General features: G+C 33.6%; 1 protein-coding gene across 5 annotated transcripts in view; it reads right to left on the bottom strand.

The window, feature by feature from the left end:
• Nucleotides 1–27,099, bottom strand: part of LOC117120730 (protein MON2 homolog) — a 47,481-nt gene that overhangs the window by 10,669 nt on the left and 9,713 nt on the right. For 2 of the 5 annotated variants that reach the window (XM_033265797.1, XM_033265799.1), the window contains exons 5-26: nt 25,561–25,692; nt 24,827–24,956; nt 24,364–24,467; nt 23,560–23,685; nt 22,172–22,363; nt 21,931–22,055; nt 20,974–21,104; nt 20,247–20,388; nt 16,462–16,688; nt 15,944–16,025; nt 15,172–15,356; nt 14,586–14,740; nt 13,835–14,182; nt 13,228–13,245; nt 11,194–11,406; nt 10,296–10,471; nt 9,436–9,598; nt 8,304–8,582; nt 7,600–7,801; nt 6,174–6,769; nt 5,463–5,603; nt 2,335–2,370 (exon numbers count right to left, since the gene is read on the bottom strand). In XM_033265797.1, coding sequence (XP_033121688.1) covers nt 2,335–2,370; nt 5,463–5,603; nt 6,174–6,769; nt 7,600–7,801; nt 8,304–8,582; nt 9,436–9,598; nt 10,296–10,471; nt 11,194–11,406; nt 13,228–13,245; nt 13,835–14,182; nt 14,586–14,740; nt 15,172–15,356; nt 15,944–16,025; nt 16,462–16,688; nt 20,247–20,388; nt 20,974–21,104; nt 21,931–22,055; nt 22,172–22,363; nt 23,560–23,685; nt 24,364–24,467; nt 24,827–24,956; nt 25,561–25,692 — 3,903 coding nt within the window. The remainder of the gene's footprint in view (nt 1–2,334; nt 2,371–5,462; nt 5,604–6,173; nt 6,770–7,599; nt 7,802–8,303; nt 8,583–9,435; nt 9,599–10,295; nt 10,472–11,193; nt 11,407–13,227; nt 13,246–13,834; nt 14,183–14,585; nt 14,741–15,171; nt 15,357–15,943; nt 16,026–16,461; nt 16,689–20,246; nt 20,389–20,973; nt 21,105–21,930; nt 22,056–22,171; nt 22,364–23,559; nt 23,686–24,363; nt 24,468–24,826; nt 24,957–25,560; nt 25,693–27,099) is intronic. The other 3 variants (XM_033265800.1, XM_033265801.1, XM_033265798.1) reach the window with 2 other exon arrangements.

Raw genomic sequence — 27,099 nt, 5'->3', positions numbered from 1 at the left:
TGTCACTATAATGAAATAAATGACATTTTAGATGATATTTGTGGGGAAAACATGAACATTATGAACTAGCTGTATGGTTTGTTTTTAAAGATGTTCTATCTCTTTTAAAACACATCTTTTTTACAAAGCAAAAATAAAAGAGAAAACAAAACATGAACAAGTCTATAAGAAATGACATGTAACATAACTTAGAAGCACAAAACTGTTAGTAAATAAAATGACCACAATGTTTAAAGACATAAATTAAAAACAACAACAAACATAAGAAATAATAATAATATAAGTAATATATTTAGAAGCAAATTGAACCAGCACCAAAATAAAAATATAAAAGATGACAAAATAGTAAAAAGCAGGAGATAGGAAGATAAGCTTAATATATATTGAATGAGAATGGACAAAATGTATAGTGAAACAGAAAAACAGGAAAGCCTCTCTACTAATTGGGAGAACAGACAGGACTGTAATCCAATTCATTATCATTATAACAACATTCATAATTAATAATAATGATTGAGGTTACCATAATCATCATTTTGATCATTCTCATAATCATTACCCTGATCATTATTCTTATCATTATTCTTATTATCCTGATCATCATCCTAATCATTATTCTTATAATTATCCTGATCATTTTTCTTAACATTATCCTGATCATCATTCTAATCATTATCCTGATCATCATCCTAATAATCACTATCTTGATCATCATCCTAATCATTATTCTTATAATTATCCTGATCATTTTTCTTAACATTATCCTGATCATCATTTTAATCATTATCCTGATCATTATCCTAATAATCACTATCTTGATCATCATCCTAATCATTATTCTTATAATTATCCTGATCATTTTTCTTAACATTATCCTGATAATCATTCTAATCATTATCCTGATCATCATCGTAATAATCACTATCTTGATCATCATCCTAATCATTATTCTTATAATTATCCTGATCATCATTTTTAACATTATCCTGATCATCATCCTAATCATTATTCTTATAATTATTCTGATCATTATTCTATCATTATTATGATAATCAGCCAAATCATTATTCTGATCATCATCATCATCATCATTATCCTGATCATTATTCTTATCACCCTAATCACTATACTGATAATCATCCTAATTATTATTGTGATCATTATTTAAATCATTATTCTGATTATCATCCTAAAATTATCCTAATAATTAATCTATTATCATCCTAAAATTATCCTAATAATTAATCTATTATCATCCTAATTACTAATCCTGAAACTAATCCTTCAAAATCTGTCAGATATGGTTTTTAATAGACCCAACCATTGGGAAAAGAACCCTTTTAATGCAGATGAAAGTTGAGCAACAGGCTAAAAAATACCATCACAAGACAGGCTGTAACGCAATCCACAAAATAATAGGAACAGAAGAAGTCCAAAAAACACCTGAGACAACTATGTAAAGAGAAGGTAAATAATACAGTCTACAAATTGATGGAGCTTTGAAGTGAATTCCTTTGGATGGACATAGATGGAGAGATGTGGTCTGTTTGCTGGGGTGGCGAGAGGCTATCAGGGACCTAAAGTCTAAAGGGGACGCGAGCAGCCTATGGTTGAGAGAGGAAGGTAAAAGTGTTCCATTACCAACTGTGGGGTCCGGCGGGCCTATCCCACTGGATTTTTAATTTTTATCCATTTTAATCGCTTATGATTTCACACTTACTTACTGATTAGTGGTTAGTGATTTTTTGGCTGCTTCCTAGAAGGGGAAGGGGGTAGCCCTGGATCTGCCACTGTTTGTATAAGAATTTTTCATGTGTTGGAAGGCTTATGTTTATGTACGATCTATGGGCCTATTCTCGGTGCAAGTCACTATATAAATGTTGTAACATTAAAACCTCTATGTGCGTATATGTATGTAATGTAAAAAATTCCTAAGATAATTATCCCTTAAAAAATTATCCCCAATTATCAGGTTAATTTTTGTATTAATAAATAATAATGTATTAGTTTAAATTTTAACAAAGATAGACAATTTGTTTTTTATACACAAACTATTTTTTTACAATAAAAAAATGTTTATTAAGGGAAAAAGACTTTGAAAATTTACTAAAATAGCAAACAATTGTTAGTTATTTTTTTGTCAATTGAATTTTTGTTTGAAAAATAATTTGCAAACCTAAGAAGCTTTAAGCAATCAAAATTTGCTAACTAAAAAGCAAAACATATTTGCTTCAAATAAAACCACCAAAAGCTATAACTAAAGGAAAAAAAACAACAAAAAAACATGACTGAAATGTAGATGAAAGTGAACCAGCCATGCGGTAGTAACAATACCTTACATTGAATCCATGAATGTAAATACTCAGCAGACTATAGAGGGTGGAAGGTAGATGGAGACAAACAAGAAAAGCCTAGTTAAGTGTTGCCAGGAAATTTCAAAGATTTAACAAAATAACTACAAAGACAAGACAACAAACATTATGCCAAATATGCATGATTTACAATTATCATGTTTTACATAAATATTTATTAAGAGATATTTTTATAAAATTTTAATTAAAAGCTTTATAGCAATTATGTTTCATTAACAAATTGGTTATTAATGATTTATTAATATTTCAATATATTTCATTACAAAATTTGAGGAGAAAAATTTCAATATAAAATGTCCTTTATGGATAACCAAAAGTAAAACACTATTGAGGTTTTTCCAAAGCATTGTAAAATTTTAAAAAATTGCAACATTACATTAAAATTAATTTTTCGATAAATAAGTTTTAAAAGTTGTATAAAAATAGAAGTCATATAAATAATATTATAAAATGATACTTATTCACTATTACTTACCAATTCAATAATAAAGGTACCTCTTTAATTATTATTTATAGTATTAATAATTAAAGAGACTTATTCATTACTTAATAAATCAACTTATTACAAAGTGTTATGGTATTTATTCATTAAGTAATTTTAAAGGTACTCAAATTTACTTATTAACAATTAAAGTATTCACTATTACTTACCAATTCAAAATAGAGGTACCTCTTTAATTATTATTTATAGTACTAATAATAAAAGGGACTTATTCATTACTTAATAAAGCAACTAATTACAAAGGATTATAGTATTATTCATTAAATAATTATTAAAGGTACCCAAATTTACTGATTAACAATTAAAGTATTGTAATTAATTATTAATTATTAAAGGTACTTAATTAATAACCATTAATGGTACTTATTGATAAGGTAGTTATTAATCAATAAATAAAGATAATTTATCAATAAAGGTATTAATTAGGTGGTTAAATAATATTAATTACCATAACTCTATTAAATGTATGTATGCATTAATTATGGATTTTTTTTGGCTATTTTATTATTTCAATAGTTTTTTTTTTCAGTAATGTCAATATGGAAATTTCAGAAAAAAAAAGCTTTAATTCAGTTTGTATTGCATTTTTTTTTTGGTTTATTCAGGAAGCCAGAATGGTTCTTAACAGAAATGCATTTTCAACAGACAAATAATTTGAAAATTGAGCTGGAAATTACACAAAACACACAGGAAGAAATTAATAAGTAAGAAATAAACATTAATGGCATGCAATTCCACATATTTATACCTTTATTTTCTATTTGTTATAATTGCATTTGCATTTAATTGAATCAAACAGTGAGCAAAGGTTGGAAATGAGTACAAAAGCTGTGATAAAAAACAGGCTTTGAACCTAGGACCACTGATCAAGCAGAGGTGGCACCAGTGGGGTCGGCGGGGCCAGGGCGTTTCCCCCATCGGGAAGAGCTGGGCCCCCTTAGAAAGAAAAACCACAGTTCATTGGGAGAAATAAAATGTATATGTATTTTCTACATATTAGTAGGCTCTAAATTGATTTTACTAAGTAAGCCTTTGAAACCCTTAAATTGTCACATTTAAGGGTTTCAAAGAGAAATGCCCGCCCGACTACACCCACTTTTTTTCATGAGGAACATTGGCTCCCCCATCGGGGATGTAGGATCCCCCGCCGGGCAAATCCTGGCGCCACCCCCGATCATGCATTTTAACCACAGACTGTAAATTAGGCCTAGAAATCCATCCCCACATTTCGAAAAATAATGGGCTGATTTCCAAACAGGTTTAGCTAAAAATTAGGCTTTCACCAAATCTTAAAATAATTAAAGTATTGTGCAGTACTGTAGTTGCAGTACAATTAAGCACCTATTTTCCTAGTGATTTTCCGCAAAAATCTGAGCTAGTTTTTGAGGCATCATCTGCGCGAATAAAAAAACAAACTTCACAGTATAGCTCATTAATAAACATCATCAATTTGAATTTTAATTAGATATCAACAAGTTCCGAAGGACCCAACCCTAAATTTACAATATGATTTTTTATTCTTAAGAAAGCAAGATGATATTTTTAATCATCAAAAAAGAGGATGAAATGATAGGTTTACGCAAAACAGATTTATCCATGCATACACACACAGTCGTTTTTCATTCATGCTGCAGTCATGTCTCCACATGGATGTGATAAATCCTTCCAATATGGACATCCACCATCAGTCTAGGCCTATCTAAAATAGACCTAGGCCACAGACAAGCCAAACCAGTCACTCATCGCAAAAAGTAATTTTTAGTTATTAATACAAGGTTAAACAGTAAAATGAGATCTATAAAATGGTAAAAGAATCATTAAAATCCGACATTTCATTAAGAAGTTACAGGAGTTTAGACATACAGCTGTTTAAAGAACAATACTTGAGAAATTAGCATTCAAAGTTACTGATTTTGGGCATTTTCCAGGGAGAAACCACCACCAAATTGTTAAAAATGGTTGTTTAAACAATGGAAATGGGGGAAGTAACAGCATAGCATGACATATAGATATATAAAGGTTAGTTTAGTGCAATAAAATAGATTTCAAAAATTTTGACTTTCCAGCATGTTTTGGCCATTATCTCTGAAACAGGATTTGCAACGAGTGACTGGTTTGGTTTGTCTTTGCCACATATGATGTTAATTCTGTACTTATGGTTTGACGTAAAGTTATCATTTCATTATCTATTTACGGTGATATAAAAACTGTATATCCACAGCCCAAAAAGAAAATCATTTTTGTGACGCATACACTTAGGAAGGAAGACTATTATTTATTTGACTGGCTTGTTATGCAAAGTCATTAGTTCTTCTGAAATGAGCACTGAACATTCCATGATGCTATTGTACTTCTTTGAAAACATGAATATGAGATGTTAATTCCGTTGAATTTGGAACACGCATGGATGGAAGCAATGTAAAATCTCACACTCACTTAATAATTCAACTTGCTTTGAAATGTGAAATTTCAATTTTACAAAAAGCAAAAGTCATTTTGTATATTTTTACTCATTCTGAAAATGTTCAAATATTTATTTATTGTTCATTTATTTGGTTGAAAAAGAAAAAAAATTGTTTTTTTCTTACCTGCTTTGTTGCTGTTTTTGAGATGACCCTGGTCTCAATCTGACCAAAAGAAGGCGCTTGGCAAGCATATGTGACAAATGTAAGTAGTTGATCAAACACGGCTGGATGCATGGATTGCATGGTCTCTGAAGCACCTACTGCCTGCATACACATTAGAAAACGAAATTAGAAGAATTACTGTAGGTTAAGACGGTCGTCGGCCGAAGCCATTTTATGGAGCATGCAATGCCACGACGCATGTGCAACGGATCCTTTTTATTGACCATCCACTCAAACTGCCACCGACAATCAGCATTATGCCGCCGCGTCGTCTAGCGCTCGCAGGGAGCCGAGTTAAATTTCCCGGCTGACGATCGTGCGACACAGCGAGTGCCCGGCTTTAGTGCTTAAGTGCTGTCCTTCCAAACTTTAGGATGTCAGGTTCAAGTCTTATACAAAACCAGGATGTAATACTCATGACAATTCCTAAAGCTTGGATATAACTTGTTTGTGTACCTGGTCATTTAATCATTCTTGAAATATACTTGGTAATTAAATCCAATTGTGAACAGCATCTTTTCTTAACCGTATTTAAAGAGGGTGACACTTCCAGTGTATCCTAGAAGGTCGGCTGATATTCAGGGGCCCTCTTAAATAAATAAACTATAGTGATGCTTTTATCAGCAAAATCTCTTTATGAGGCTTAGGGAGGGGAGTCGTATTTAAATTTACCTTAGAAACACAATTTATTGCATTCAGTGCCGCTTCCTGTAATCCAGTGAGTTCCGCATCAAGCATTGAGGAGGGGAGTATAAATGGCGATGCATCCGCATGAATTGGAACCGATACGGCACACTGGAGAACTCGTGACAGTTTCTGGAAGTCAGATGCTACAAACTTAGCCTTGATGTGCTGGAATAACGTGGGAAATATCTGCAGCAGCGTTGTTAGGAATGCTTGTGACGGTAGAGTTTTTGCGGTTTTTGACGTTGGCGGTTTGGTTCCGTTAATCCCAATACTGTGCCAAACCCTCCACGCTGTTGACCATAAAGTAAAGTCGTCCATGACGACCTCAATTTCATTACTTGATTTAACTTTGGGCATATCATTTGAAGTAGTTCTTTTGATTCGTTCAGGTTTTGGTGCGGAGATGTTTGATTCAAATGATGTTGCCCTCTCCAGTGCAACTTTAGGGGAAGGGGATGAAGACTGTAGTTGTAGTATTTCTTGGAAACTTTTCAAAGCGTTCAATGATACTTCATTACTCGTACTAAGAGCTGAGGCTTCTATATGTTCCAGCAACAGTGCCCAAGCTCTTGGAAAATCACCTAATAAAAAAAAACATAAATAGACAACTAAAACAACATGAGCAGAAAAATAAACAAGAAAAGTTTTCCAGCACTCAAGAACAGGAAATTAAAAAAATGTCCTGTTTAAAATACTATTAATAAGCCCTCTTAAGCAATGACTACAACAAGTAAATTGAGTACCAAAAGGTAGAAAAAACTGTTGTTCCATTGTTCAAAAGCAGAGAAATAAAACATAAAATTGTTTAGTAAACTAGTTTTTGTTTATTAAAAGTGGCTTGTGTGATTCAGAAAACGTTGGCTACATTTGCCGACATCTTTAGCGCCACATGAATATTGGTGATATTCTAAACAATACAGTGTAACTGATCTTGTTACTTCATATCATCTGTGGCAGGGCAAATGTGTTTCCAGTTCCTTTGTTCGAGCCACCTAGGCAGAGGTCCGGGATTGCGCCAGGGTGGTGATGGATGGTGACCCCGAAGAGTATTTGCATCTTATTTTGCCTATCTTTCCCATCCATGTCTGGTCCAACACAAATAAATATACATTAAGATTAAATAAATAATTAAAAATTAATTAATTCACATAATAATGCGAAAATGGCTACATGTACACTCGGCAGATGGAAAATGGCGCCGCGAGCACCCCTACTAGGGATGGATACGTGCGCCTAACAAAATGACATTATTATTATTATTATATCAGCTTTCTGCTAAAATGCAATAACATAACTTTCAACCTCCAAAAACTCAGCACCTTAGGAATCATAAAATCATGGTTATAGAGCTTCTGATATATATATGATCAACCCTTTTTAAATATGGTGGAAAAATAAATAAGCTACCAACCTAGAAGAATTAGTTGCTGCCTCCAGGTGTTGAAGACCCTGGCGACGCCTGCTAATGTAAGTACTTTAGTCTCTGCCCACTGTTTCTCTGCTGTGTCCCGTGAGTGGTGTATCAGAATATTGACGCCACCACTCACGTCTGACTTGTCTTGCTTGGCTGCACCAGACAGCTTCTTTACTTTATCCAGCAGAGGAAACAACACCTAAGTAGAAGGATTTTTAAAAATCTATTAATCATAACAATAGTAGTAAAAATAATAAAAATAAAATAATGATAACAATTGAAATGACAGCAACGGTGCCATCATTATCATCAGCAACAGTAGCAAATAACAACAGCAAATGTTATTCTATCAAATTTCTGTTGAAACAAAAATATTTTTTAACCTACTTACTAATACTTGTATTATAAAAGAAAAAGATGAAATTCTTAAAAATATTAATTCTTATTGTATTCATACTGGCAAACATGTACTTCGTACTTCTTTTGGTAGAATTTTAGTTGAGGAACAGCACAATGCCCACACAACAAATACCCTACATTTATTATTAAAGCACCCTACAACTAAACCCATTGTAAAAGCACACTTGGCTTGATGAAATGAAACATAACCTTGTGTGTGTGGTTCAGGGATGGTTAAACTGCAGGTGAATATATCTGGACCTCTGGATTACGACCTAAAAAATAAAAGCTTCAACACTCACGTGCCATAGCACCGTACTCCAGGTTGTCTGTTGCAGTAGAGACCCATGAGCACTGATAGTAGAAAATAATGTTTGGCCTGCACTCTTCCTAACAGCTGGTCTGGAGTCTACGCACAGGTCAGCTTGCTTTGAGTAAAGGGTCAACCAGAGGGCATCAAAGGGTGGAACTGGGGCCTCATTTGGAGAACTATCATTTGTGCCTTCAACAAGATTTGATTCTTTTTCCAGTCCCTCACATATGCTTACTCGATTTTGGTACAAATAATCTGATATATTCCACTGTATGAAATAAAAAATAAAAATAAATGTATAATGTTTACATTCATGAATTTAAATATTAAAATATATCTAAAATGTGCATAAAATAAAAAACATTTTTAATAATAATATCAATCAATCAACAAGGATTTATTTATTTGAACTACATTTATAGTGGGCAACTCTTGCAGCAATGCTGATATACAGAGGCCCACCAATAATAAAAAATAAAGTAATAATACAATGGAACAAAGACAAATATACAAGATAAATCTAAAAAATAAAATAAATAGATTATATATAATATAATGATTCATCGAATATAAATCTTTATTTACTTTTTTTTTTTGTACCATATTTATAGTGGGTGACTCTCGTAGCAATGCTTATAAACAGAAACCCACTTACTGAACTCAGAATACAAACATCAATAATCAAAAAATAAAAGAATAATACAATTGAACAAAGACAAATATGTATCTACAAGAAGTAAAATTAAAAAACACAAAACAGTCAATTGATGGAGATTATGTGCAATCTGTCATTGAATTTGGAAACATTGGGACATCAGTTATGATGAAATGTGCATAGTGCCAATATGCACGGCAGAATGGAATGTTCAGTGGCACTATAACAATGCTATTATGCAAAGTGCACATTAACTACTGAAGTTACGAATTCTTCTTCTTCTAGCTAAATTAAAAAAGGTAATAATAATAGTAATAATTAATAAGGATTAATAATAATAGTAATAATTAATAATAATATATATGTTGCAGTGGTTTTATTGGCTCTTTGGTGTAATAGTGAACAACTGTTTAAGGTTCCCCTTGACTGATTTGCCACAATTAGACTAAACCAGAATATTTCTTACCAATAATCCTACAGCAGTTAGACTAATATTCAGTTCTTCCTTCTGAAGTCCAAATTTAGCCGCCACAGAGATGCAAATTTGTAGGCCATACCGTGGCATTATGGGTAGAAAATCAGTGGTGACTAGTTGGAAGCACTTAAATGCAGTTCTGATAAGATTGTCCCTAAAGGAAAAAAATGAAAATATCACTCACATAAGGCCAAAAAAATATAGTTGTGTTGCCATTAAAAGGAAAAAATCGAGATCGCTGGTCGGTAGGACGGATTTTTTTTTTTATTAATACCTGAAATAGGTTAGGTCTGAAACTGCAGCCCTTTATGAAGACCCTAGGCCTAAGGGCTCGTAGGCACCACAATAGAACGATGGTAAGCTAATTTTGGTCGGTCGCGGAGGGCAACACAACATTTTTTTTTTTTTGGCCTAATAAAGTATAACATTTATAAAAAATAACGGATCACAAAATAAATTATACTGATTGTTTGTAAAGAAGAAAATCAACTAGTTTATCACATAAAATATTAGTTTTCCAAAAGTAAACCAGAAAATTTAGATTATAATACACAAATAAATTGTGATGTTAGTACTGTAATCGATTAGTGAGATAGTGGATAACCTCCACCACCCCAAGCCTACCCTCTCTATGAGCCTGATCTGTAGAACTATAGTTAATGAGATGAGATGATCCTGCGCCTTAATCCTGTGACTGACTGTGCTGTTTTTATACTTATCTTTTAAAATAATGTCTGTACGCTGGTTTTGGAATGGCATGCCTCACATTTATTGTTTTTAGACTAAGGCGGCTGGCACTGACACTTCAAGTATAACAATAAGACACTGAATTGAAAATTTGGATATCTTACCCCTGATCATCAGAAACTGCCCCAATGACACCAAGAACCAAAGGCCATCCATGTGCCAGAGTTTCTCCATTGTTGTGGAGAACCTGGAGAACACATTCCAGTTGCTTCTGACGGATGTCAGGATGTTGAATAACCGACAGCTCTTGTAAAGGTGACAACAACATGGTTTGAAGTTTCTAAAAAATACAAAACACTGTAAGTTAAATTGGTTGCTGGTTTGGTTATGTGGAAGCGGTTTGGTGCAGCGGGAACAGTTTGGTTTCCCAAACCTCAAGGTCGGGGTTTCAATCCCTCGCTGTGCGTCTTGCTTGAGCAAGGCACTTTGTCTATGTTGCTTCTCTCCACCCAGGTGTATAAATGGGTACCTGGTGGGGTTGGTTACTCCTGCGCCAAGATGACACCAACACTTAAGCATATGGACCCGATGACAAGGGAAAAACTTACAGTACTTCGTATCTGTAAAGAAAGACGCTATATAAATGACCAGATTAGATTAGATTTAATTGTTTCATTTGGTATTTTGTTTGGGTGTCTGTCTGGTTATGGTTGGTTTGATTTGATTGTTAAGTTTGGTTTCTTAGTTTAGTTGTTTAATTTTGGATGTTTAGTTTGGTTTCTTAGTTTTTGGTTGTTTGTTTGTTTTGGTTACTTGGTGTATTTGCTTGGTTTCGTTGCTTAGTATGGTTGTAGTACTTGGTTTGGTTGTTTGATATGGTTACTTTGTTTGCTTTTGTGGTTTAGTTTTTACACAGATTGCTCTGTTCTGGTTCAGTTACTTTCATAGAAATACTCCCAGCACATATAAACAAAAATATGCTCTGGAATACAAGAGCAGCTCAACAGATTTGAGGAGAAAATCAGGACACACACATTCACTGACCTACATACAGTAACTTACCAAGTTTTCATGAAGCGGGGGCTGGAATTTATATGCTAGGGAGGCCTTGATTAGAGAGGTGACGGCTTCTGCTCCCCAGTCCCTGGTTCTGCTATGACTGTGTTGACACACCTCCAATAGGTGAGCCGTGACCGGTCGCCACAGTACCTCGACCCTTGACAAATTAACTAGGCCTGTCTCCAGAAGCTTAGCAACTGCAAACAATGACGGTTCCTTAAATTGGGAAAAATATATTACTCCATCAAATAAATGTTATTATTTTGTCTACTGCCGTCACAGGGGTTATTATCTCAGAGAGAAATCAACAATCTTTTACTTTTACAGTTATTTGCCAACACATACAGGGATGGTGTGTTATTTTTCAAAGCTCAATGTAAGCTTATGCCTAATAATACTGAGAGTTTCAATCAGAAATTTTACAATAATCCAGTCTCCACATAAAAAGTACCACCCTACAAAAAAAAACACAGCAGTAGACACATGCTCTCATATGGAGATAATTTTAAACGATTGTATTAGAAATTGATCACATTAAAAACAACTGTATAGATATATCATGCTTAGTATAAATCACATCTAAACTTCAATTAAAACATTGAAATTATAATTGTTAAGAAGATAACATCCACACGACCGATTGATATGGGGTCAGCACACATTCATAATTCATTTTGACAATAATACAAGTTAATAAATATGGTTGATAGGGGGCAGCATTCATTTACGGTTAGCTATCTGGTAAAGAAAAAAAAATTGAAGTGAATTGAAGTAAAATTTATGTGAATTAGAATATTAGTAAAATGACCTGAAATCAAACAGAAAATAGGATTCCAAAAATAATTTACTAAAATTAGTGTCTTGAATAAGAAAAAAATTATACCACAGAGTTCTGGTACAATAAGAAGAAAGAGGGCTTGAAGGCAGATAGAAAAATTTGTTAGACAATCACTTTAAAAAAAAAATGGCAGATATAAAAATTTCTTAGACAATCACTATTTAAAAAAAAAAATGGCACAGACGGGGAAAAATGCCCTTCCCTCCCTTCGCTGGTGCCACCACTGGCTCAAGTTTGTACATCGCTAGAATGGATATTTTGAACTTAATTGACTGTGCGAACACCACTTCCAACCAATGCTCCAACCAAAGTCAAAGACATGGTCCTTCCATCTCTGATATAAAGTAACAGTCTTGTATTGTATCATTCCTGATGATGATATGATTAATGTCAAAATATTGAATCCCGACACGTATTATACTATCTTATCTGAGATTAATCTGTGGACCTTTCGGTGTATTGAAATTATTAAAAAAAAAATTGTGTATAAACCTTTAAAAATTCTTGATGGAGGCGGGAGTGATAATCTAACAATCATTTTTATCTGCCGTTATGGTGAATAAAGGTAAAAAAGTGGAAATTAAAAAAAAAATATTCAGTTGCTGTTATGGCAGCAGAGATTACAAATACCAAATACCTATCATGCAAAACCTTGAGGAAAATGGAATGAAGAAGGTTGGACTAGAGTTTAAACAAAATTGTAAGTGAGGTTAGTAAATTTATTTGAATAAAAAGGATCACTTTATTAAGGATTCAAAAATACTAGGAGATGAAAGCATGGATTAATAAATAATTTGAAAATTAGAAATGTGAGTAGAAATATTCTGAAGGTATTCAAGCACAAAATAAATATGCCTCGATTCCTCGATATCCAGTGTGAATAGCTTGGTCAAACTTGCCAAGCCACGCAATAAGTTTAACCAAGCGAATCATCAATAAAGGCAAATGCAAAAAGCTTAAATGTGGAAGTTTTGTCCAAAAGTTCAAAATTGGACATCTTTGAATACACACGACTTTACATTATTAAGTGCCTATCCAGAAAGAGCTAACAAAAAAGGCCTCAAATTATACATTGTAATCATTACATTGCTTTTTTTTTCTTGAAACATTCAGTTTTGAAGAAATTAAAAAAAGATAGTTGAAACAGAATCAGACAGGTGTATTGACGGACACTTCCAAAACAAGCAACATGCTGGTACCTTATCGCCCCTAGAAATCTGACAGCATTAAAAAAGAGGACCAAGATATCTAAAGTAAAAAGCTTCTGTTTAATATGTTACTATGGTAACATATTTAGCATGAATAGCGTGAGCAGCCATTTTGATGGTAGTGAAATGATTTAATTTATTAATAATATTGTAAATAATGAAAGCAATTATTAATGATAATGGCAAAAGGTAGCACTAATATGCTGCATCTTAACTAAAAAAATAAAATTTAAAAATAATGTTAATTATATTAAATTATATTTTGACAAATCATTCAAATACAAAATGCTACATCTATAATTTGGTGCATCAATAAAAAGCAACTGTTGCTGCAAGGCATGCGCCCCGAACAATGAAAAAAATATTAATTGAATTTTTAAACTGCAATAACTACATAGCAATAATAAGATTTAAAATGCATTCTATTTGCATGATTATAAAATTAAATGTAATATTAGAAAATATTAATAGAAATGTACTTAAAGATTAGATGATTGTGAACCCAATAAAAGTATTGTATTTAAAAAAAAAAAAATAAACATTTTAATTTTGCTCTTTCTTTTACAAATTAACAATTTTCGTCTGTTTCTTTCCTTACCTTATTTGCATACGCAATTTCCATTGATTCACTTGAAAGTTTGCATAGGGCATCTATCAGGTGGTGCAGGGCTACCTCGTCGAGGTACTGAGAGCTCTCAAACAACCGTGACAACATGGCCGACAGGATAGGTAGCTCACCCATTACGGCGGTAGTAATGACAGAATTGGCTGTCTCTGATGCACCACTGACCTTTAGGCTACCCCCTGTGCTGGGCTTTAGGCCTAGGATCCAGGCCAAATGTTGTAGGGTGGTGAGGACCAAATGCCAAGCAGTGCCCAGGATTCCACCGTGGCAGTGGGCTACGCTAAGAATAGCTCGCATGCACTGTATGTTCTTTGCTGTAAGCTAAACAAGAAACAACCACAAGAAACATTCTCATTTACAGAACATATTTCATTGTTTTACAAACCATACAACTACAACATTTAAAATTTAATTTTACAAGAACATGCTCTACATATTTTGTTCAATTTAAAAGTAACTACCAAATTTCTTTTCAATTCTGTAGACAATACATTTCGATGTACCACCGTACTATTAAATTAATATATATATTTTTACATTTACTTAAATAATTTAATTATTTATTAAATGTGAATAGCTGTCTGTAATATAAAAATACCAACAAAAAACAAATGCAATAATGTTCAGATATTCATACAGTACAATGGTACAAGCTTCATTATAATGATTTAATTACTATTATCATTATAAAACAAAACATGTCATACATTACTGTCTAACTCACCATGACAGGGCCCTGCTGTGTTCCTTGGACAGTAGGCAGAGCAGTTCCCACAGCCACTACCTGGTTCCGTCCATCTCCAGGCTCATTTGAGTTGCCGTCCACTCCCTGGCCATGTTGATTAGAAAGACCATCTCTGCTGACATTCCTCTTATGACCTAGAAAACCATATAAAAGACTGCATGTAAAGGTCAGTAGGTGTACGTGATAGTGAGGGGAAAATTGGAATGGAACATTAATTGTGCCCAGTTATTTCAAGGGCTTCCATAATGCAGTTAAGCTATATCATTTTCTACTAAAAATATTGTTTATATATTTTAAATAATTTCTTTAACATTGAGTGGCTTATAGCAGCTTTGTTAGGGGTTTTAATTATTTGTATTATTTCTATAAAATTGTATAGATACATCCAACCCTAACATATTCCTCCTCTCCACTTACCTAATTATTGAAAATTTTTCTATAGGAACAATATTCCTCTCAAAAATAAGTATATATGCTTATTTTGCTTTTTTCCTCTTTCAAACTCTATTCCACAACCACCACCTCCAAATACACAGAGCCCTTCTCTCCACTTCAATTTACCTACCTTTATTTGATATGTTTTGAGGAGTTGCAATGTTGAGTACTGTGAGTGCGTAGTGTGGCGGTAAGGAGGCTTTGCAGAGGCATGTTATGAAAGCATCCCTTGCTACAGTCATACCAAGCTTGCCACATAAGCTTGCATAAACTTCAAGCGACTTCAAAATAGACTGAGTGCCAGTTTCATCCGTGCTGCAGAGAAAGAAATTATTACATAGGGTTCATCAGAAAAAAAGTCATTGGTGATTCCAAAAAAATTAAGAGAAAATATGCATTAAGCTATGTTCACATCAAGCCCGGATCTGGTCTGGGGCCCAGACGAAAAATCCTAGGTTGCTGTGTTCACATCGCGCACAGAACACGGTTGTGCGGTATGTATGCGTTTGATTGGTTCGAACCAACCAAGCTTGTTGCTGATTGGCCCAAGAAAAAAAAAACGTACGATTTCAGGATACAAATGGCTCTCAGATCCATCGGTCCAGATTCGGAGTCCAAATTGAAAATCATACGAATTTGATGTGAACGGTCCTATTCTAAACTCATTTTTCACGATTTTTTCTCCGGACTCCGGATCGGAATCTGGGCTTGATGTGAACGTAGCTTTAATCAGTAGTAATAATGGCAGTCTGAGCGATATCTCTTGGATAAACAGACTATGTCACTCAGATGCTTGCAATTTTTTAAAAACAAAACTACATAGACATCCTCATTCTCTTTCGCACAGCCCCACTGCACAAATCATAGCATGAGAATAACCAGTCATTCAATGTTATACTCACCATGCTTCTAAAAGCAGCGACAATGCTGCTAGAACCCCGCACCACGATGCATTTACAAGCTCCTCCCACAAGTTCTTCAAACCTAAGAACAAAAATAAAAGAATGGTTCAAAAAGCTAAATTAAAAATCTCCCAAATTAATGTTATTAAATCAATTAAAATGTTAATTCAAAATTAGTGTTCATTGGACATATTCAGTGTAAACACCAAGGCTAACCCACAAAAATCTGAAGATTTAATTTCCAGTGGGGTCTTTCTAGTGGTGACTGGGCAGTACCTCGGGACACAATCCCCTACTCTTTTCCGAAGAGTGTGCTGTGTTCTTTAACGTGCACATGGGCCATAATGTACACGAGACCAACGGCTTAAACGTCTCATCTGAAAGACAATGCGCTATCGTAACTTGAATGAGCAGTGATGGGAATTGAACTGGGGACCAAGGCTCTCCAAGGTTCAGCGAAGACAGTGGCTACCACCAGTTTAGCCAACTGAGCTGAACTGCTCTCATTCAATACTTACTTGGATCAACATCATCAAGTACGGCATCGTTGCGGTCTAACACAGGACCTCCATTTATTTTAGGACTAACACCTTGCTCTTTATCTTTACGTCGCTGCTCTGCTTCAAGTTCAGAAGTGACTATTGCGGAAACACTTCTAACGACATCTAGAAGACAAGTGAAGGCGATGGAGAGTCCATAACCATCAGGAACAGTTGGCGGTTCTAACTTGTCCAGCATCTCAAGACTTGTTAAGGGGAAAAAAAACCAGAATAATTAATATTTTTTTCTCCAAACTACTAAATATTAACACCATCCATCTGTTTACTACAATGCACAAGAATCAGAATTGCTTTTTATTATCAAGTACGATACAACAATTAATTATTAATTAATTTCTTTACAATTCTGGATAAAATTTGGAAAGGTATAATTAAAGTAATTGCTTTGTTTAAAAGCGCCATTTAGGAAACTGTCTGGTCGTTCTTCGTGGGTGTGTGATTAGCTTGGTTAATCTTACAGTGCAGCTTGGGTAGTTTACCAATGGGTGTCTTACAGTACATAGGCTGTTTGCACAATGAATTTATAGTTGGTTAAACTGACTAGGTACTAAGGTTGACCAAACAATTTCTATCTTAAGAGGGCTACAGATAATTGTTATTTTTTGTGAATGATGACTGTAATTTGAATATACATTTTTAATCCATAATGCATTGCAGTAAACATGATGTAATACATTTATACGCTGTAGATTCAATTTAAAAAATAATTTAAGAAGGATAAAAATGTTAACATGGGAAGTAACACAAAGCATATATGGCATAAAATTTAATCAAAGAAATCACTTGAACAAAATAATGAAAAAGTATAGCAAAATTTAACCTCACCACAGATGAGAAATGTTAATACAGATTCATAAAATATGTGAAAAAAATAACAGATGAAAGATCTCCAATGTTTTACACACCAGTTGAGGTTATCGGAATAAAATAGTTCTAAGTATTGTGGTCGAAAAGCACAATTTATTGCAATCCTGAACTATAAAATATTCCAATGACCCCCACCATGGGTTTTACTATAGGACACTGATTGAAGGCCAAAAGTAGCTGTTGGTTTTGATCCTTTATCAAACTCATTGGAATCCTGATCAAAATATCAACAACCACTACATGTTCCCCTTCTATTCCCTAACCTAGAGACAGATTTGTTCAAATAATTGTATCTAGATAAACATTTTTAAAAAAGGGGGTAAATATAAAATTGACACTTCATGCTTTAAAATACGGTATGGTATACATACGACATAAAAATTCTAGATAAAGCAAGTATAAGTTCTAAATATGGTAAGTTCGTAATAATTTCATATAAAAGGTTAAGGCAAAATGTATAAAATATTCTACATGAACCCTGTAAAGAATGCAGGGAATAAAAGAGGATTGGGAGTGGGAAATGGAAGGGATAGGGTAAAAATTAAATGCTGAAAAATGTGAGCCTACAAGTTGCCTTTAAATGACCTTCCATTTATGGACTCATAGATGGTTGTTAATGCTTCTGTTAAGCCGGGAACACGCACTAGGATCTTCATCTCTGTAAGCTTCTCCAGGCTAAGGGGAAGGGGCAGGAAATGAGCAAAAAAATAAACATCAAATATGATATGCTATATGTGATGTGGGATAAAAATTAACTAGTGAAAATTATATACCTCATACATAAATTCTAGGCATCTGATTGGTTAAGAAGCGGGCAATAGAAAGTACTATTACCCTGAAAAAGTACTATTCCCTGAAAAATAGTACTTTTGTGTGGTGCAAATTCTAGGCCCCACCATCGCACTGATGGTAGAGTGGACTGCAACCTCTACGATGAAAGCAATTGGCCCTTGATCGCACCACGGAGCAGCGAGTAGACAATAAACAATAATTATGGAGGCTGTCGGTTTGAACTCCTGGATAAAGAAGGACTAGCCTAGGCCAATAGAAAAGCACCCAAAGACAAATTAAATATGTCTTGTCAATAGTTGACAAATATTGCAAGATGATGGGTTGAAATGAGCAAAAGAAGAGCTAGGCCTAGACACAATCTTTGATATCACTTAGGCCCTAGGCTAGGCTAGGAAGTAAGTACTTTTTTAGGCCTCATAGAATTTATGTATGAAGTATATAAAACAACTATTGACTGCTTTAGATTCGGGGAACAGTGAAATCTATTGCCCCTTGGTGATGTGGAGACCTCGGGACTTCAGTCCGCAGGAAGATAGGCTACGATCTCCACATCACCTTGGAGCAACAATTTTTTCATCATTCCCTCTATGTTAATTTATCACGGGATCTACATGAATTAGAGGAATATGGACAGAAGTGGTTTAGTGACTAAATCGGGCTTGCCATGCCAAAAGCAGCATCAAGAAAATTGACTTTTTAAAATATTCATATTCTTCACATTATAAGCTTTAACATGATATGTCATTTACTGGAATTAACTTACAACTGCCAAAGTTATGAGTAACAGTATTCTTCTCTGCACAAAAATATACAATACTGCTTCAAATGATATTTGTCAGTTTTCATTTTGCAACATTACGCTGATTTTGGGATGGCAAGCATAATATACTTATCCTATCTATATGAACTAGAATAAAATGGACAAAAGGGATGTAGTGGTTCAGTGACTATAATATTAACAATAGCAGCAACAACATGATCGGCAGAAACAACAACAGCAGCAGCAACAACAGCAGCAGGAACAGCAGCAACAACAGCAGCAGCAATAACAGCAGCAGTGACTGCAGTAGCAACAACAACAACAACAGCAACATCAACAAAAGCAGCAGCAACAACAAGAGCAGCAGAAACAGCAGCAGCAATAACAACAACAGCAGCAGCAACAACAGCTGCAGCAACAACAGCAACAACAACAGCAACAACAACAGCAGCAACAACAACAGCAGCAACAACAACAGCAGCAACAACAACAGCAGCAGCAACAACAGCTGCAGCAACAACAACAGCAGCAACAACAACAGCAGCAACAACAGCTGCAGCAATAGCAGCAACAACAGCAGCAACAAACAACAGCAGCAACAACAACAGCAACAATAAAAACAGCAGCAGCAGCAATAACAACAACAGCAGCAACAACAATAGCAGCAGCAGCAAAAACAACAGCAGCAACATCAACAACAGCAGCAACAACAACAGCAGCAGCAACAACAGCTGCAGCAACAGCAGCAACAACAGCAGCAACAAACAACAGCAGCAACAATAACAACAGCAGCAGCAGCAATAACAACAACAGCAGCAACAACAATAGCAGCAGCAGCAACAGCAACAACAACAGCAAAAACAACAGCAGCAACATCAACAAAAAACATCAATGTCAACATCAACAACAGGCACAAAAACAGCAGAAGCAACGGCAGTGAGCAGCAGAAACTGCAATAATGATTTAATAGTAATAATGATAATGATAATAATAACACTAACAAGAACAATTTTTGGTCAGTTGAGATAAGGATGATCCATTTTTTCATCACTTTTACAAGAGTACATAACACATGCAAGAGCTAAAGGGTCAACAGAGTATAAACTCTTATGAAAATGAAAAAAAAAAATGATCACAGAATAACAACAATACTCATTATATTATTACTCTTTTGAAAGAGGGAGGAGTAACGAAAAGTAGTGTTCTGTACTCTCTTAAAATAATTAAGGCCACATAATCTTTTAATTTTGATTAATTTCATGGTAAGAAAATTAGAGCAAATAAAACATAAATATAAACAGATAGGTGATACATGTTTACTTACAAAACTGGTTTCGCTGATCCGGTTGCAGCAACATTGATGAGCGGTATCCACACACCTTTGTAAGCAAACGCTGGTTGCGGGGTCACTCCCCCTCCCACAGACATGCTACCCACTATCCCCGGTGAAGATGTTATTCCACCATCTAAAATAAGAAGACAATTTAACATTACCTATCAGAATTTAAAAACACTATACTTTCATTATTAATATTATTATTATTTATTACCGTATTTATTTGATTAAATGTCCCGGCAAATTTATTGTTGAGAATGGTTTTCAAGGGAGGTGTTTACTTTTATTGGTGTAAAATGGATGCATAAATAATCAAATAAATGCCCCTCAATGTCACTGTAAAATGTGGAACTACAGCATATAATTACCGTTAAAAGGAGTTACTGTATGATCATAAAGATTTACTGATCCAACCAGGTTAGGTTAAAAATTATTTCTCCTGGAGAAGAACATTAATAGATAGGTAGAGAATGATGTTCTTCCATTAGATATGTTTAGTCATTTGGGAGGTGTTGATTCAAGGTGAAAATGAACAGCGCAGGGCATTTATATCTGTGGTTATACTACCACCATCAATATTAAATTTTTTTAAATTTTCAACTTAAAAGACAAAAATATAACAAAATAATTTTTTTTCCCTTTTTATTATTATTTGAATTCAATATTTTTAAAATGTTATTGAAGATAATAGTCTAGGAACCAGTGAATGTGTTACCTGTAGTGGAACCTTGCCTCTCAACAATGGGGTGCACAAAGAGTGACTGTATAAAGGAGCCTAGAGCATTCACAATATTAGCAAAAATCTTGGTGGAATGAGCCTTCATATCGTAGGACTGACAAAAGCTCCTATGGAATAATGAAAATGAAGAATTACAAACCATTTGATGTCAAATATAATATATATCAAATAAATAATATAATAGATTAAATATGTGTCGCTCATTACACAAAATAACAGCTGACTGACAAACGCTCCTATGGAAACAATGAAAATAAAGAATTATGAACCATTTGATGTCAAATATAATATGTATCAAACAAATAATATAATAGATTAAATATGTATTGCTCATTACACAAAATAACAGCCATTGTTCCTCACACAATGGACTTTAAGACTAAGCCTCACATCTTGATATTGTTGCTATGGTGTGGAAACATAAACAGCATACACATAAACTTGGGTATTTTGAGGAATGGTCATATTCCTGGCTATTATATACCCTGATGGCCAGGGTTGAATTCGGGTCCAGAGGTATGATGCTCGGTGGTCTAAAGGTATGATGTCAGGCTAGTGATCTGGAGATCGTGGGTTCGAGTCCCACCCGAGAACAACTTTTTTTCGCAGCTGTTTTCAAATTTACTGAGTATTCGGTACATTTCCACGTCAGGTAGGGCAAAATTACACCTATACATGTTTCTCCTGACGCAAATCCAGTTATTGTCTATTATTCCATCACGACAATAACAATTACTATCAACCTTTCTGATTGGTTGGTTAAGTTTAATTGGCCCTCTAAAAAGGTCCATTACCAATAATGAAAGTGACATACTATTAATTATTTTAATTATAAAAATAATAACAATTATAGGTCTATAATAAAAACAATATTAACAATAATATGTCACTTTCATAAACAAAATACAGTATATGTATAATAAAAAAAATTACCGTAGCAACTTTAATTGTACACATAATTTATGCAAAACTTCTAACGCCAGTATTCTCTGCCACATAGGCTTGTCCCCTTCAAGAAATTTCACCAGCAACGACAGAAATATCTCAGACTCTGTAACCTAAAGAACAACGGAAAAATAATATAATACAAAAATATGAACAATAGATATTGTATGTGTTTTTCCCTTTATTTAAAATCATTCAATTTTTACAATAAAATTTAATTTGTACTTACAAGTATTGAGTAGTACTTATTGATGAGGACGGAGACCACCCTCAGAAGTCTCATATTGAGTGGGAAGTACGGCTTGTCCGCAACTAAGGGTCCAGTGGACATCATATTCTGCTTGTGTTTGAGGCTTGGTGAGAAGAGCTTAATTACTAGTGGACACACACGCTCTTTTAACAAGAAACTAAATTCTTTATGCTGTCAAAGAAAACAAACAACACAATATTAAGCAATTGTAGTCAGGTTTTGAGTATAACTATAGGAAATAGAAGCTGAAGGAGCCATTAGTGCCTGAAGAAATTGCCTGATGCTCACAGGGCTGAAGGAAATTATTGAAATTACGAAATATACTATAACTGACTATAATTGCTTTATAAATCAGCTGTGATGTCCATCACCTTTTATATAGCCCTTTAATCAAAGTGTTGATTGTAGAGCGGTTGCTATGAATACTACAGTGTTACGTCACGATACCACGTGATACTACTCCGTTGCTATCATTGCAACATGCGTTCAACCCGACGCCATTTTCGCCACTAACAAAAAATTTATCTCCATTATTCCCCAATTATTAAAATGTTGTATCTTACTTTTTCTTTGTAAATTTTAATTGATGATTAAATGTATGTTCGATAACTAGTTTTAATTAATTAATTTTAGTACATTTTGATGGTTAAATATTAGATTTTAAAATGCCTATTCCAGAAAGCCAATGTCAATCAGGCGTAATGAACGGTAACCTACGTCTGTTGACAACAAAGAGTGCCACCTGGTGTTGTGACGACATGACTGTGGTACTCTATATATTCATAAATCAAAGCACTGGTTGCCGTGGCGGTTGTTCAGTGATTACTGTGTGTGCATTAGCTGCACTATTAGAATTGTTAGTAGCACACTGACACTCTTTGTACAGAGCTCTTCGCGAAAAGAAGAAGATGAATAAAACTGATTGTGGTTAATTTAAGTTTTTTTAATTAAGGGTTATTAGGCAGGCCTAACCTCCTGGTAGACATTTCTGTAATAGATTAAAATGTATTGTAAACATTATTATGAATTATTTCAGCATTGCTTTATTTTTTCCAGTTCATTTTTAAGTCAATCACCTTGTTATTTCATAACCATTCTGTGATCTAGATGGGCGAACTGGAACAGGATTTATCAATTTCAGCTTAGCAAATGTCTTAAGTCAAAAAAGTTTATATGTTTCGGAGCAAATATCTTAAGCGGATTTATTAAACCATCTTAGCAAAATCTTAGCTTAAAAATCGTCTTAGATGGTTAATGCGTACAATCGACTTTTAAATTTTACGCAATTTTTAAGTTAAAGCAATATTGATAAATTTGACTTAAGCAAAAAAATGGACTTAAGATAAAATAACAGTAAAGAAACTCACTCTCAGAAAGACCTGAGGAAAACTATTAAGAAGGGATTCTAAGAGTTCTAGGCCAAATGTTCTACTCATCTCTGTAAGGCCAAGCAGCCAGGTAGGATGTTCAGCATTCACCAGCTGACAAAGGTCCTAAAAGAGTAAGAAAAATGGGGGGAAATATGAAGACTAAACTGCCAACCATTTGACAGGATGAAATTCCATTTATTATTTTATTGGTTCATGCAAGAAATTTAAATTGTACATATTGTAAACACAAAAAAAAACACACATCAGAATTAGTATTCAAATACAAATTATAAATTTAATTAAAGGAAATACCCCATTGAAGTGCTTGAGACTAGTTCGTAAGTAGTTTCCTCCTCCAGAAGTGTCAATTTGTTTCTAAACCAAACTGTATAAAACAACTTCTAAATGCAACATTTCATAAGAAGGTTAAATGAAAGTATTTTTATATTATAGACTTCTTTCTATTTATATATTTCACTCTCATTTCTGTAATTTAAGAGTTGTCTATATAAATTCATTTTTGCCTTTACATCTTTGGTAATGCACACGTTTTTAGCCATTGGCTATAATTTTGCAGTGTGGTCCCATAATAAATAAATAAATTTTAAAAAAATAAATAAATAAATATTTAACTAGTACAATCATATTCTTGATGTGATTTTGTGTTGTCTTCTACTTAGGAAATAGTTCTACAACTTTTATTAGTTCCTTTATATGGTTATTTTTATACTTATGTTCTGTTCTTTTCTGACTGTTAAAATTAAAATGCTTTTTCATAATACTACAAACATGTCTGTTTACCTGGAAAAGAAGGTAAGCATCAGTAGCACATGGTCTAAGTGACTTGGGAGGCAGGCGACTGTTGGATTTTAAAACATTTTTTTCAGCATCGTCTTCTGCACCAGCTGGGAATAAAAAAAGACAATTACTATTATTATTACTATTATGTTATGAGTTTGTATGTATGGCTGCATAATATTATTACCAATAATAAATATTGTTAAAGCTTTATGGCAGGAGCAGATTGTTCTATTATTTTCCAAAGGGGTGTTTTTCATATGAATTATGCATAATTTATCATCGAAGAAAATATTCATTCAAATAGCCTTTTGTGTGAAATGTCAATTATTACTTTTCATTTGCTAAAAGAATACTTAGCAATATTTTTTTTCCTGCAAATTTTTATGAAATAAATTAACTATAGCATTCGATCTCTGCAGATGAAAAATGGTTTCTCTCAATAATTTTAATATTATATCTTTACCAGCATTTGCTTCGTCTTCTGCTAACACACGTTCAAACACAGTGCATACGACTTGTTGAACTATTGCTGATGCCGTGTTGCTAATTGTGTTGTCTTTAGAAAAATGTAGCCGGAAACATATAACAATAGCCTATGAAAAAATCATAAGAATGACGTTTCTACTATAAAAAAAACTCCTGTTATATCAACATCATCATCCTTAATTTCATTTTAAAAATTATCTATTGTTTCTGTTATTAAAGATAAGTGAAAAGAAGAAAAAGTTAAAGATAATACAAAGTAAATACCAAACTTCATAAAGTGATACAAATATGCAAAATAAAATTAACAGTGTTCAGGAACAGTAAATTAATCACAAACCATCACTGACCATTAATTAACCTAAAAATTGGAGTTATCTTTCTGCTTGTAATATATATAATTTGGTAATTACACTTTTATTAGTTATGGTAAATAACAAACAAACGGTACTAAGTATTAATATTTTGATTAATATTTATCCACACGATATAATTTTTTCAGGAGAAAATTGTGAATACACCTCTGTGACTGCATCATTGGTGGCTGCTTGGCATTGACACCATCATCACTGTGGTTGTCACCACCACCATCATAACCCACTCCACTACCAGAGTCACCCCTGTAACAACATTATCTTCATCACCACCTTCACCAAAAATTATCACTCCATTTTAATCAATATCAAACTTGCAGTGTAAAAAAATCTCTCCTACCCTGGCAAGAGCGTTGCCACGGACAACAGTACTTGTTGTAACTAGCACCAAAGTTGTTTGTAAAACTTTTAGATCCTCAATCCCAGAATCCATCAGGTTCCACAACATGTTGATCACGTTCGCTCCAGCCGCCTGATGAAATATTAATGAAAATGTGAAAACCTCAAAATATATTTTTATATAAATACTGAACAACAGAATCTTAATTTTATTTGGTAATCTAAATATTGAAAAATGTTAATAAAACAAAAACACTATCACCAAATAGTTGTTACGTGATGCTAAATTATGATAATATTAAATAATAAATTCACAAATGACTGAATGCAAAATCATCTCAATTATATCAAAATTGTTTACATCCTAAGTTAACAAATAATGATAATAATAATAATAATAAAAATTTTATAATAATAAATATAAGACGACTGCGAAGACGACGACAACAACAATAATAATAATTCTGAATTTATATAATGCCTCATGTTGTCACAACTTTGAGGCGCTTAACAACAACAGAGAAGAAAATAAACCATGAACAAATGTACAAATGTACCGTTAATTATTTATCTAATATTTTGGGTTTTAGTTTAGTTTAATTAAGTTTAACAATTAGTTTGGTGATTATTAATAATTAATACAATAGTTTGGTAATTGTAACGATTTATTCAACTCAGCACACACAGCCAAGAGCCCCAAAGTGCTGAAGATGCAAAAGTCGATTTGATGAACAGAAATTACGAACAGGTAAGTGGTGCTGAACCAGGTCATCGAGATAACTTGGAGCGATGTGATGATGTATTTTAAACATAATTAGGACTTTAAAGAGAATACGAGCCATAATCAGTAGCCAGTTGAGCTGAAAATGTGTTCAGATTTCCATGTCCCTGAAGCCCACACTATCGGTATATTTATGTGAGATGTGAGATGTTGCTAACTGACCACACTATCAGGATTTGTGAAGACAAATACTGAACTTCTGATTTACCCTTTATGTTATGATATCATCATGCCCAAATATGGGCAAATAAAAAACTTTAAATTGTTGACAGACCATTAGAGCAATTTCTATTCAATTTCAAAATATTGAGCTGTCTTGAAGGACGTGAACTTGTTAGAAATTTATAGAAGAGGTCGCCAATAAACTCATACACACCTGCTATCACGGCCTGTACAACTCCCATCCATCTGCACATAAACCAAAAATCAATATCTGAATATTGAGTTTTTTTTTACCATTGACAGGAGTTGCACAAACAATTCACTACAGAGTGAGTATTTTGATGCACTACAAAGCATATGATAAACAGATTTCCACCTACTATAAATCATGTAACAATTTCCATGGAAATGGCTATGAAAGATTTATGAATATTTAAAATGCTGTCTTTTTTAATGATTAATTTACAAAATATTCATGGAATCAGATAAATTTATACAGTCATAAATTAAACCCCTTTCGAACTATTAAAACCCTGACAAAAACATGTGACATGCCTAAATATGGTCATGATGACATCACATCATGACCATATATAG

The sequence above is a fragment of the Anneissia japonica genome, unplaced genomic scaffold (assembly GCF_011630105.1).
Source record: "Anneissia japonica isolate Jap-2015-1 unplaced genomic scaffold, ASM1163010v1 scaffold69_len1423075_cov170, whole genome shotgun sequence".
NCBI classification, from domain to species: Eukaryota; Metazoa; Echinodermata; class Crinoidea; order Comatulida; family Comatulidae; genus Anneissia; species Anneissia japonica.
This window is presented reverse-complemented; position numbering and strand designations above follow the sequence as displayed.